At 43.8% G+C, this 14,110-nt stretch overlaps 1 protein-coding gene across 5 annotated transcripts in view; it reads left to right on the top strand.

The window, feature by feature from the left end:
- Positions 1 to 11,080: 11,080 nt before the first annotated feature.
- Positions 11,081 to 14,110, top strand: part of SRRM1 (serine and arginine repetitive matrix 1) — a 28,648-nt gene continuing 25,618 nt past the window's right edge. For all 5 annotated transcript variants that reach the window (XM_052636078.1, XM_052636080.1, XM_052636077.1 and 2 more), the window contains exons 1-2: positions 11,081 to 11,116; positions 13,791 to 13,880. In XM_052636078.1, the coding sequence (XP_052492038.1) occupies positions 11,096 to 11,116; positions 13,791 to 13,880 (111 nt within the window). In that variant the 5' untranslated portion in view covers positions 11,081 to 11,095. The remainder of the gene's footprint in view (positions 11,117 to 13,790; positions 13,881 to 14,110) is intronic.

Here is a 14,110-nt window from a genome sequence, read left to right as displayed (position 1 = left end):
TGATCGGTGCGTATGCTGGCTCTACCACGCCCACTCATCTGGTTGAAGGTTTGACAGGTAAGTTAAATAACCTCGATTAATTGATAAGACATGGTGACCCTCATTGGGATGTAAGCAAATGGGTCAATTCATAATTCATACATTCTACATCTGGTCTAAATGTCTTTATCAATTGCCCGTGGGTCACTGGACCACAACCCCTCAGGCATTCCACAAGATCAAAAGTGAAGTGTGTGATCCAAACTTCTATTTGCTGACTTGCTTCCCTATGTTTGGTCTCTAGCCAGCCCTACATTTACAAGACAGTATAAAGGATCCTGCCCATCGAGGGAATTTGGGTGTGGGAGATAAAGAGAAAAAAAAAAGAATGCCCTCTTAGAATGACAGGATTTGTTGCTCATTTTAAATGAAATCAAGAACGATCTTCAGTCACTGACCACTTATGGTCACCACTGCCAGAAGAGTTCTGGGCCAGAAGGTGAAGGAAGTTGATCCAGGCCTATCTGGCTTTCCCTTCCTCTCACCTGGGTGAGACTGGGAGGCATTTCATTGACCAAACTTGTTTGCTTACTGACCAATAGGATAAGGTCTGTCTACATTCCCTCCTCCAGTCATTTGCTTAACACCGACATGAATGTCAAGCCATTTGTAATGTTGTGGTTGCAACCCCCAGCAGATAAACCAAACCCTGAACCTGAGTTTGTTGTATGTCAGCTCTGTGATTTTAGGCAAGTATCTTCTCCTTCCTAGGTCTCGCTTTACTCATCTCTAGAATGAGGATAATCCCTACGCATTAGCTTGTGAGGGCTGTTCCAACAAAGTGACACAGACTGGGCGATTCAAACAGAAATTCATTTATTTAATTTTTAAAATTTTATTTATTTATTTGGCTGCATCAGGTCTTGGCTTCCCAGGTGGTGTTCGTGGTAAAGAACTTGCCTGCCTATGTGGGAGATGTAAGAGGCCAGCGTTCAATTCCCTGGAGAAGGAAATGGCCACCCACTCCAGTATTCTTGCCTGGAGAATCCCATGGACAGAGGAACCAGGTGGGCTGCAGTCCGCAGGGTCGCAAAGAGGTGGACATGACTGAATTGACTTGGCACACACACAGAGTCTTACTTGTAGCAGGTGGGATCTTCTTTCTGGCATGGGGATACTCCCTTGTGTGCCTTCTCTAAATTGTGGTACGCATACTCGAGTACTCGGGCTCAGTAGCTGTGGCACATGGGCCCAGTTGCCTGACCAGGGATCAAACTCATGTCCCCTGTGAAACCATTTCTCACAGACTGGTACTTGAACCCATGTGCTGGGACTCAAACTCAGCCAAAACCCAGTTTGGACTTGAACCCACATGGCTGGGACTCCCGAGCAGGGTTTGGCTGGTTCAAGTTCCAGTCACGTGGGTTCGAGTCCCAAGCAAGGTTTTGGGTGGGTTTCAGGTGGCTCAGGGAGAAGGCAATGGCAACCCACTCCAGTACTCTTGCCTGAAAAATTCCACGGACAGAGGAGCCTAGTGGGCTACAGTCCATGGACTCGCAAAGAGTCGGACACGACTGAGCGACTTCACTTTCTCTTTGAGTTCTAGCCGCATGGGTTCAAGCCCCAAATAGAATTTTGGCTGGATTTGAGTCCTAAGAAAGGTTTTGGCTGGGTTCGAGTCTCAGCACAGGGGTTCAAGTCTCAATCTGTGGTAAATGGCTTCAGCTGCATTAGAAGGTGGACTTTTTTTAAGAAATTATTTTAATTATATTTATTAATTTATTTGGGGCTGTACTGGGTCTTCGTTGCTGTGAGGGCTTTTTTTTTTTTTTCTCTCTCTCTAGTCGGGAAGATCCCCTGGAGAAGGAAATGGCAACCCACTCCAGTATTCTTGCCTGGAGAATTCCATGGGTAGAGAGGAGCCTGGCGGGCTACAGTCCATGGGGTTGCAAAGGCAACTTCACTTCCCACTTTCTTCTTTCTTTATGAAGAGCAGCGGCTGCTCTCTTGCTGCGGTGCACGGGCTTCTCATTGCAGTGGCTTTTCTTATTGCAGAGCACAGGCTCTATGGCTCCCGGGCTTCAGTAGTTGCAACCCACAGGCTCAGCAGTTGTGGCTCTCAGGCTCGCGAGCACAAACTCAGTAGCTGCGGTTCACGGGGCTAGCTCCTCCGAGGCATGTGGGATCTTCTTGGATCAGGGATTGAACCCATGTTTCCTGCACTGTTCATTGGCAGATTCTTTACCACTGAGCCACCAGGGAAGCCACTAAACAACAGAAATGTATTTTCTTTCATTCTGGAGGCTGGAAGTCTGAGATCAAGGTGTTGGCAGGGTGGGTTTCTAGTGAAACTTCTCTTCTTTGGTTGTAGATAGCCACGTTCTCTTGGCATCTTCACATGGTCTTCTTTCTATAATTAAAGCGTCCATGTCCTTATAAGGGCACCAACCATATTGGTATAAGGCCTACCTAATGACGTGAGTCTGAGTGAACTCCGGGAGATGGTGATGGACAGGGAGGCCTGGCGTGCTGCGATTCATGGGGTCACAAAGAGTCAGACACGACTGAGTGACTGAACTGAACTGAACTGAATGACCTTATGCCTGGGTGTTCAGTCGCTGCAGTCATGTCTGACTCTTTGTGACTCTCTGGACTGTGGCCCATCAGGCTTCTCTGTCCATGGGATTCTCCAGGCAAGAACACTGGAATGGGTTGCTATTTCCTTCTCCAGGGGATCTTCCCAACCCAGGGATCAAACCCACATCTCCTGCATTGCAGGCGGATTCTTTTTTTTTTTAATAGTTAAAATCTCTGCCTTTTATTATATGTAATTATGCTTCAATTAAAAAATAAAAAGAATGGTAAAAATAACATTAAAATACTTTAATGAGGTGCTTTTTAATAGTCAATAAAGAATATGGTTTTACAATTCAATTAAACAACTACTGATTGATAATTACTTCATAATAGCATGGTACTTTTTATTAAAATGGATTCCCCCCCAATAAAATGTCAATTGCTAAAAATATGAAATAGAAAACATAAAGGAAAAATTACTTGAAATTTAGCATCCAATATAAGCATTGTTAACATTTGCTTTATTTACTTTCAGACATTTTTTCATAAAGTTTTTCATAAAGTTTCATAAAGATTTGTAAAAGTTATTCTGCTGTTACAATTCAAACATGCAAGGGGGAAACTAAGGTTTAAGGAAAAGGCAAAGAATTAAAAATTAAATTTCCTATTAAATTATAAATTATAGCTACCAGAAATTGATTAAAAATAAATATGTTCAGGAATACATTTACATAAAATCATTTCAAAGGTGTAAAGAGGACAAAAGTAAGGTGCTAAATAGTTACCTGTATTATGACTTAAGTGTCTATATACTGACAAATACACGAAAAATTTCTGCAATAACGTACAGAGACCATTAGCATTTATTAGCTGTCACTGTAGACTTTTAACCTGTTTTGAGTTGGGGTAGGAGCAGAATTTCACCTTTTGTTTTATATATTTTGATAACATCCAAATTTTTCACTATGATACATATAGCTTACAGAAAAACCCAAATGAACTTTTTAGCAAATTTAATATACATGTATGTATGTGGATATATATGTTTGCATTAGTTGATTATACATTAATTTAATAAGAAAGACCTATAAGGACATAGTTTGTCATATAATAAGGGAGTATTACAAATAGAGGAAACTCAAGGGCTCTCATTTTACAGCTGAGAAAACTTTAAAGCAGAGAAGTTAAGTACTTCTGTAAGAAGTTAAGTACTTGTGGAAGGTCACACCTCTAAGTAAGTAGCCTAACTCAACCTGGAGAATAGTTCTCTTGGTTCCCAGGCCCGATTTCTTTACATACTGTAGCCACAGGGTATAAAGCAGCTAGATATTCTTATTAAGAAAGAGAGTCATGAATTTATGAATGTAAAATTCAACATTAGTGCATATAATTAGAATAATGTATGTTTTACTTTTAAATTAAACCAACAGATAAGGGACTCTTTATAGTCTACCATAGTTTCTTTAATATAATAACTGCCCACACTTAAATACAATCATGTTAATGAAAACTGATCTCCAAGTTTTCTTTTTTTTTTTCATTTTTATTTTTACTTTATTTTACTTAACAATACTGTATTGGTTTGCAGGTGGATTCTTTACCCACTGAGCCACCTGGGAAGCCCCTCTAATGACCTCATTTTAACTTATCTTTTTAAAGACCCTAACTTCAAATACAATCACATTATGAGATACCTGGGCTTAGGACTTTTAATACTGAATTTTGGGAGGACACAGTTCAGCACAAAACAACCAACTAGGTATTGTTGTGAGGACTGAATTTTCTAAAGTGTCTAAAGCATTAATATAAAGCCTGACATGGCTTCCCAGGTGGCGCAGTGATAATCCACCTGCCAATGCAGGAGACTCAGGAGATGACAGTTTGATCCCTGGGTTGGGTTGATCCCCTGGAGAAGGAAATGGCAAACTGCTCCAGTATTCCTGCCTGGAGAATTCCATGGACAGAGGAGCCTGGCAGGCTACAGTCTTTGGAGTCACAAAGAGTCGGACATGATGGAATATGGACACACGTACTGACATAGTATGTCCCACAAAATGGGAAATGCTATTATTTTGTGGCCCTATATAAAAGATACTGTCATTGAAACACAAGATAATGCAGATGGAAAAAGAGAACTCTCCCAATTATGGCTTGTCGTTTCCCATCTAATGGATATTTTGTGTTTTTCAAGTCCTTCTGTTAAACACGTGCCAACACAACATCTGAACATAACATCTCGGGGTGGAGTGGTGGGGGGACTTTCTTCTGGCTAGAAAGCAAGACAGACAATTAACAGTATTCTTCTTTGCCGGTTGCTGTGATCTTTCTGGCTATATTATAAGCTCTTTGAGGACTGCCTTAAATTTCCTTTGTGTCTCTTATTATATCTAAGAACACCATGCTGAGCATAGAGTAAAGGCTCGGGAAAAAAACAATAAATCAAACCATATGTCTTTGTGATAGACACTTATTTCTAGTGTCACGTTCTAGCCAGAGGTATGTTATCCTGAGAGGGTAGATCGCCATCTAGTGACTCTTGTTGATGGCACCCCACTCCAGTACTCTTGCCTGGAGAATCCCATGGACGGAGGAGCCTGGTAGGCTGCAGTCCATGGGGTCGCTAAGAGTCGGACAGGACTGAGCGACTTCACTTTCACTCTTCACTTTCATGCATTGGAGAAGGAAATGGCAACCCACTCCAGTGTTCTTGCCTGGAGAATCCCAGGGACAGGGGAGCCTGGTGGGCTGCCATCTATGGGGTCACACAGAGTGGGACACGACTGAAACGACTTAGCAGCAGCAGCAGCAGGAAAATGTGAGGTTCAGAAAATCCTAGGTTGCTACTTCTATGTTTCATAAATTTGACATTTCTATACGCAAACACAACCACAAATCTTACAATTGGATAGCTTGATTAATGATACACTCAACTTTTATTTTCCTTTATTCCCAAGAGATTTATCACTCTCAAAACAAAACAGAAATTTACCAAATAAGCTATATAGACTAAAATGATCTCATAGCTGAATAGAAAGGACTGATGGATAAAATCTGATACATTTTGTGCTGGAAAGTGTCTTTGAGCACAGCAGTGAATGTATTTTCAGTAGGAGTGATTCTAGAGGAGAGAGGCAATCGGCAACAAGTGAACAAGCAATCAACAAGCAATGAGAATAAGTGATAGAGGAAATGGAGCCTAGAGGATCAGCCCCAAGGCTGGATGCCTATTAGCTTTTTCAAGTTCAGAATTTGAGGACTTAAAGACCAGGCATAGCCAAGAACCAATAATGGCTCCCTGGGGATTGTTTCTTGGTTTAAGGCCCATATTCAACTGCAGAGCATCAGAGTTTACAGGAGATGGTGTCTGTAAATGCCTTCACTGCCAAGTGGAGAAGTATCTCCACTGCACCTCTAGGGTGGAGGCTTCTCAGTCTCAGCAAAGTTTCAATGTGGACTTTTCCTTATAGAATTAATGGTTACATTTCAAAGACCAGATTCACTCATTTGTAGAAATGCTTTCGGTGACTAAGCCTTAGACTCTCACTCATACATTCATTCAATAAGTATTTATTGATGTCCAAGAATGTGCTAGATACTGTTCCAGACACTAAGGCTTTAATGGTGAACAAGATGAACAAGATTTTTGCCCTCATAGAGCTTCCTTTTTAAAAAATAAAAAGGTGTGTGTGTGGGGGGGAGGACAAAGACAGTAAGCATGTAAATAAAATAGATAATAAAGTCAGGTACTATCAGTTCAGTTCAGTTCAGTTCAGTCACTCAGTCGTGTCCGACTCTTTGCGACCCCATGAATTGCAGCACACCAGGCCTCCCTGTCCATCACCATCTCCCAGAGTTCACTCAGACTCACGTCCATCGAGTCCATGATGCCATCCAACCATCTCATCCTTGGTCGTCCTCTTCTCCTCCTGCCCTTAATCCCTCCCAGCATCAGAGTCTTTTCCAATGAGTCAACTCTTCACATGAGGTGACCAAAGTACTGGCGCTTCAGCTTTAGCATCATTCCTTCCAAAGAAATCCCAGGGTTGACCTCCTTCAGAATGGACTGGTTGGATCTCCTTGCAGTCCCAGGGACTCTCAAGAGTCTTCTCCAACACCACAGTTCAAAAGCATCAATTCTTCGGCACTCAGCTTTCTTCACAGTCCAACTCTCACATCCATACATGACCACAGGAAAAACCATAGCCTTGACTAGACGGACCTTAGTCGGCAAAGTAACGTCTCTGCTTTTGAATATACTGTCTAGGTTGGTCGTAACTTTTCTTCCAAGGAGTAAGTGTCTTTTAATTTCATGGCTGCAGTCACCATCTGCAGTGATTTTGGAGCCCTAAAAACTAAAGTCTGACACTGTTTCCACTGTTTCCCCATCTATTTCCCATGAAGTGATGGGACCGGATGCCATGATCTTCATTTTCTGAATGTTGAGCTTTAGGCCAACTTTTTCACTCTCCTCTTTCACTTTCATCAAGAGGCTTTTTAGCTCCTCTTCACTTTCTGCCAGAAGGGTGGTGTCATCTGCATATCTGAGGTTATTGATATTTCTCCCGGCAGTCTTGATTCCAGCTTGTGTTTCTTCCAGCCCAGCGTTTCTCATGATGTACTCTGCATAGAAGTTAAATAAGCTGGGTGACAATATACAGCCTTGACGGACTCCTTTTCCTATTTGGAACCAGTCTGTTGTTCCATGTCCAGTTCTAACTGTTGCTTCCTGACCTGCATACAGATTTCTCAAGAGGCAGGTCAGGTGGTCTGGTATTCCCATCTCTTTCAGAATTTTCCACAGTTTCTTGTGATCCACACAGTCAAAGGCTTTGGCGTAGTCAAGAAAGCAGAAATAGATGTTTTTCTGGAACTCTCCTGCTTTTTCCATGATCCAGCGGATGTCAGCAATTTGATCTCTGGTTCCTCTGCCTTTTCTAAAACCAGCTTGAACATCAGGGAGTTCACGGTTCACGTATTGCTGAAGCCTGGCTTGGAGAATTTTGAGCATTACTTTACTAGCATGTGAGATGTGCGATTGTGCGGTAGTTTGAGCATTCTTTGGCATTGGGTTTCTTTGGAATTGGAATGAAAACTGACGTTTTCCAGACCTGTGGCCACTGCTGAGTTTTCCAAATTTACTGGCATATTGAGTGTAGCACTTTCACAGCATCATCTTTCAGCATTTGAAACAGCTCAACTGGAATTCCACCACTTCCACTAGCTTTGTTTGTAGTGATGCTTTCTAAGGCCCACTTGACTTCACATTCCAAGATGTCTGGCTCTAGATTAGTGATCACATCATCATGATTATCTTGGTCTTGAAGATCTTTTTTGTACAGTTCTTCCGTGTATTCTTGCCACCTCTTCTTAGTATCTTCTGCTTCTGTTAGGTCCATACCATTTCTGTCCTTTATCGAGCCCATCTTTGCATGAAATGTTCCCTTGGGATTTCTAATTTTCTTGAAGAGATCTCTAGTCTTTCCCATTCTGTTCTTTTCCTCTATTTCTTTGCATTGATCGCTGAAGAAGACTTTCTTATCTAAAGAAAAAATAAAGGAAGGTAGGATGGGGGTGGTGGTGGTGGTGAGGGTTCTGCTATTTTCCACAAGGCTGGTCAGGAAAGGTATATCTGAGGAGGCGACACTTCAGTCACTTCTTAAGTCACTTTTGGCTTCAACATACAGACCCAAAACTGACTTTTGAAACCTAACCTGTTCATAGTTAGACTAGAGCCTGTAGCTCAGTGTGGTTGCAGTTTAGAAGTGAGAGATGGGGAAAGGGAGCTGATTAACCCGGGAGATGAGTCTGGAGAAGGGAGCAGTAAACAAACCATAAAGGGCTTTGTGAGACACTGTAACTAGTTTGGACTTTATCTGGAGGATAGCCAAGAAGCCACTGATGAGTTTTAAGCAAGGAAGCAAAAGAATCAAGATTATCATCTTAGAAATTCACTCTGTATACAAGATGGAGACATCAACCCTGAAGGCAGGGAAAATGGTCAATGGGTTAGTGCAATGAGCCAGACAATAACCCAAACTGCCTAAAGAGGCAATGGAGCTAGAAGGAAGTTGAGGTGAGAAGGCAAGTTTTGATGGTTGTAGAGTGTGAAGAGAAGAATGATGACAGGGAGAAGGGTGTGTCATTCATTAATAAGAAAACAGAGGGTGAGACAAGTACAAGGAAGATGAATTCAGTTTGAGCTACGTACAGACATCAAGCAAATGTCAGCAGGAAGTTGAAAATACAGGTCTGGGGCAGACCTATACCCAAGATATGTACGTTTGAGAGACAAAAAGGTAATCGAAACCAAGAGAAGACAGATAGGTCACCTTCTTTTTTTGAGAAAAAGAGTCAATAACAGAACCAGAAGGAAAACCAACTTGTACAAGATAGGCAGCAAAAGAACAAAAGCAGTTAAGGAAGGATAAAACAGAATGACTGATCGGAATCACAGAGAACAGTAAGACATGCATTGTGATTTCATAGGCCCATCTAGTTAACTGGCTTGTTCTGTGGAAACCAGCCACTTCCCCATCTTTGACCCTCTGACAAAGCTTTTGTTCCTTCAACAAAATCGAGCCTATGCTATTAACATGTGCCAGACACTGTTCTGTACCATCAGTGTACAAAAAAGACAGACACCTTGACTTTATGGAGCTTACATTCTAGTGTGGGGAACAGACAAAATAAACACACTAAACATAGGTAAACAAATACTAGAAAGTGATATATGCTATGGGGAAAAACAAAGTAGATTAGGAGGTATCACGGATGCAGAGGAAGTATGTGACTAATTTCCAATGGGGCAGCCATGATAGCCTCATTGAGAAGGTAATTCTTGAGTAAAAATCTTGACATTTGCAAGTAAGGTATCTGGGGGAAAGAACATTCTAGGCAGAAGTTAAAACCAGTGCAAAAACGTTGAGGCAGAAGCTAGCTTAAGAAGTTCAAGCATTGAGCTATGTTAGGGTACTAGAAGATGAGATCCAAGAAACAAGGGGATGTCAGGTGGAAATACAAGGGGCTATTGGTTTTTGAGCTTAGGACACACTTCTCCGTTTTTTTTTTAAAAGGGGCCACTCCGACTACTATATTCAGAACAGATGCTGAGTGACAAGGGTAGAAGCAGGAAGGCCAGTTAGACCAGGGCAGAAGTTCAGGCCGAGGATGATGGAGTTTTGAACTAGGATGATAGCAGAGCGAGTTTCTTGATGGTTTGGAAGTGGGATATAGGAAGAGGAGTCAAGAACAACACCGGTGTTTATCTCTTATTAAACAAAACTGTCATCAACCAAGGCAGGGACGACTTCGGGAGGAGAGGGTCGGTTTTTGGCGGAGGGGAGGGTGTTCGAGAGAGAGGGAGAGGAACCAGCAGCTCAGTTCCGGGTCAGGTTAAGTAGGCGATGTCTTCCCAGTGGAAACGTCCAGGAGGACGTTGCCAACACACTTTTGAAGTTCGGGAGAGAAATCTGAGGTGGAAATCTACGAAGCTGCTGGGAGAGAAATCTGAGGTGGAAATCTACGAAGCTGCTGGGAGGAAGCTGGTGTTTAAAGCCGTGAGAGTGAATGTAGTCTGCAGATGAGTGCTGTGAACATAAAGCACCAAAGGGAGGTAAGAGTGTGTGTTGGAGGAGTGACAAAAGGTGGTCAGAGAAGGGACAGATGCTTATCAGAGAAAAAGAGTAAGTGTAGCAGAAGACATCGATGCTGGAGTCCTCACAGTCGGAGCAGATGGCTGGAGAGGCAGAGCTGGGCCAGCGAGGTCGACGCCCTGGCCTCCCTCAGGCCCCCAGGGCCACAGCTTTCCTCAGAGCATTCCTCAGCTTCCTGCCCGTAAGCGTGGGGACCGGGCAGCCGAAATCGAAACTCATCTAAAGGACAGTTCCCGCTTCTCCCTAAAGCTAAGGAGTTGTACGGAAACGGGAGCAAGCAGAGGAAGTGGGGCTAGAATGCAAACTTCACTCGTACTACGTAGCTCGGTTACTTCAGGGCCGAAGTCAGTAACTGGCAAGCTCGTAAAACCAACACAATCACAACTTTCATAACGACAGGGGAGGCCGTAGGCTTTTCCTCTGCGCAACGGCGGCCTCACTAGCGTCACTCTGAGGTAACAGTCTTTTTCTTGAAACGCTCCATGGAACCCCCAAAGCGGGAGGCCTCCCGGACTACGGGTAGAAGGATGGGTCAATTCACTCTCGGCGAACGGGGCTACTCAAGCACCACAAAAGGATTCGCAGGGCAGGGCGAGCCAGTGACTCTCGCACGCTCCCATTGGCTGAGATCGCGAGGCTCTCCTCACCGGCCGGCCAATGGGAAGGTCCAGAGCCTGGTAGCAAGTCCCCCGCCTTACAAAACGCGCGTGCGCAAGTGTGACGGGCGCTCATCATACTGAGCAGGCGCAGCTTCGTGTCGGCTGGAGGGGCGGGTGGAGCGCCGCGCGCTGCGTCCCGGCGCTCGGCTTTCCCTGCCGGTCCCGCCCTCCGTCGCGGCGGCGCGGTGCACCTTGGGATAGGGAGCGATCTCCGAGCGAGGCAGCAAGATGGACGCGGGATTCTTCCGCGTAAGTAGGAACGCGGGGACCTGGGGTGAGGTGGGGGGGTTATCTGCAAAGCCCGGGAGGACGCCTAAGCTCAGGACGGGGTAGCCGGCGAGCAGAGACCTCGAAGATCCTGAGGATCCTCGGTGGCAACGGACGTTTCCCCCTGCCCTGCGGCGGGGACCGGTGCGCCCCTGCGCAGTCTCCTCCTCCGGAATCGTCCCCCCTACGCGGCGGCGACGACGGTCGCCGGAAAATGGCGGCGGGAATGGCAGGGAGCGATACCTCGCCTCCCGGCCTGCCTGACGGGGCCTGCAGACCAAGCCTCGCGTCCCGCCGGGCCCTGGGGCCTAGTGGGCCCGCGAGGAGGAAGTCCTTGGGGGGAGGCCGGAGGGAAACCCTGAGGTGACTGGCTGCAGAAGGGGCTTGGGGAGGACGGGTTTGGGGGTACCGCCTCGGGAGAGCGTGGACCGGAAGCGACGTTGAGCAGCTTTTCTTGAGAAAGCGGGCGCCGACCCTCCTCCCCGCCCCCAACCCGGGTCTAAGCCTTCGGGAAGGCTCCGGGTCAGAGTTCGCGGGAGCTCCCGCCCAATTTGATATCTCTTTCAGGGAGGGGAACGCGGATAGTTTGTGTTTAAAACGTTTGAATCCGAGACTCTGCGGGGAGAGAGCGCAACAAAAAGTGCGCGTATATGAAGGCGGGATTATGGAACGGATCTGCTCCTCTCCTTCCCGCTCACCGTCCCCCCCACCTCTCCAGTTTTTTTTACTCTTTTGAAAGTCTGCTCTAGGAAAGGTGCCTCTAGATTCTCAAGGGTCTGCGGGCCCATCACTTGCAAGCAGGGACGTTACCGCCTCGAAATTAGCCCTCAGGGCCCATAATTTATCGAGCGCGTGTTGGAGCCTGTTCATCCCCTTTTTCACTTTTGTAGGAAATGAGCACCCAGTCGAGATCTAGATCCTGGTTTGGCAAGTGACACTAAGAGATCTAGCGTTTGCAGGTTCTTTTTAATGCTGAACGGACCGTGTAGAGACCAGTTGATCTAAGTCAGAATATAGGTTGGCTCTTTCCACTCCCTGGAGTATGAAATATGCAGCGTGTGTGTGTGTGTGTGTGTGTGTGTGTGTGCGCGCGTGTGCGTGCGTGCGTGTGTGTGTGTGTGTGCGTGTAATGGAAAAGTTAAAAGAGGGGAAGACCGAGACTTCAGTAAAGAAAGCTTTTGACACTCCAGAACCAGCGTTGAAATTTCTTTTCAATTGGCTTTAAATGTGTTACTTTTTCATTAAATGTTGAAGTGTTATTCCAGGCGTTTGACTCAACACAGCCAGTGTTGACTGTATATGACTGTTTTTAGGTTATGCAAACAGTACTATAGTTATTTATGTAATGATAGTTTCAGTTGAGTTTATCAAAGTTTCACACTGCAAATTCTATCAAAGTATTTTGTAGTAAATCCTGAGTATTTCTTGTAGTGTTAATGTAATATTTTGAAACATAAGCCTATTCTTTTGATATTTTCATTATTTCCCATGGGAAAGAATTCCTAAAGGAAAAGAGCAAGATGGTTGATAAATTTAAAAACGAGGTTTGCTTTTAGTGTTGGTAAAAATCTGGAAGGGTACAATATATACTGCCCACAGTTCCTTAGAGGGATTGATTGGATTTAAGCTGAGTTAAAAGATTTTAGGGTGGTTATTCTTTTAGTACACGGCCATTCAGGTAGTAAGATAGAAATAGTAGCTTTCGTTTGCTGGACTAGTGCCATCTGCCAGTTACTTTAAGTATATAATTTCTGATATACACAGCCCTGTGAGATATTGAATAGATTTTAGCAAGTAAGGAAACATTCTCGGAGAGGTTTAGTAAGTTTGAGGACATATGACTTTCGTAGTGGCAGAGTTGGGGTTCTGATCCACGTTCTTTACCTTCCTGAAAGAATTTTCTTGATCACTTTCCAAGGGACAGTGGCCAACTCTGTGAACCATTCGGTAGTTTTCATAGCACAGCCAGCTATTTCCGTATTTAATTGGGCCATTAGGAATGACAAAACTCATAGTGATTACTTGATGGTCCAAGTAGTGTTTGAAAGCTCTCATTTTTCCAGTTTCTTTGCAGAAATTGAGTTTATTAAAGTAAACCTACTGTGTTTTTCATGCATCTCGAGTTCTAAAAGTTGTGAAACCTAAACATAGTCTCAGGGTGTTCTTTTTTCCTTTCCCCCCTGTTGATATGCATTGTCACAATAATTTTGCAAGCATGCTACTGGGTTTCAGAAGAGGATGAAGCGTAATGGTTTTGTTTAAAAAGGATGTTAATATTTACTATATTTCAGTCTGTTCTCATTTAGAAAAACAAACCAAGAAGAACCTTAAATGTCTTAGCATAGAGGTGAAAAAGATATACATCAAATGTAACTTGGTTATGGGGGAGATGTTAGGTTTATGCTATATTCTGCATATTGTTTGACTTGTTATAGTGAGCATATATTTTGTGATTTTTAAATACAGTCAAATTTTCAAAATGTTAGCTATGTTGGGAAAAGAGTGTACATTTTGTACCTGTGAATATTAGCTATGATGTTTCCGTTTACTTGATTACCCTGTTTCAAAACTGTGAAGGTCATAGCCATCATTAGCAGATAAAAAAATAGGATTTTAACTTTGAGCTCTTAATTGAAATGTGCTTCTCTTCCTACAGGGAACAAGTGCAGAACAGGATAATCGGTTCAGCAACAAACAGAAGAAGCTACTGAAGCAGCTGAAATTCGCAGAATGCCTAGAAAAAAAGGTATTCTTTTGGTTAAACTGTTCTGCACTTTTATAGCACAGTTGATTCAGACATTTTGGTTGTTTTGGAGCTGGACTGTAACATGACTACTTAGGAAAACATTTATAATTAAACATTTTCCATCTTTTAGCAACAATAGCAAACACTTGGAGACTGGCACAAGCAAATAAGAATGAGCTGTTAATAAAATTGTATCATGCCAAACCAAGGAATCATAAGCAAGGGAACTT

This window comes from Budorcas taxicolor, chromosome 2, assembly GCF_023091745.1.
Source record: "Budorcas taxicolor isolate Tak-1 chromosome 2, Takin1.1, whole genome shotgun sequence".
Taxonomy (NCBI): domain Eukaryota; kingdom Metazoa; phylum Chordata; class Mammalia; order Artiodactyla; family Bovidae; genus Budorcas; species Budorcas taxicolor.
The sequence above is the reverse complement of the archived record's forward strand: the minus strand, read 5'-3'. Positions and strand labels throughout refer to the sequence as shown.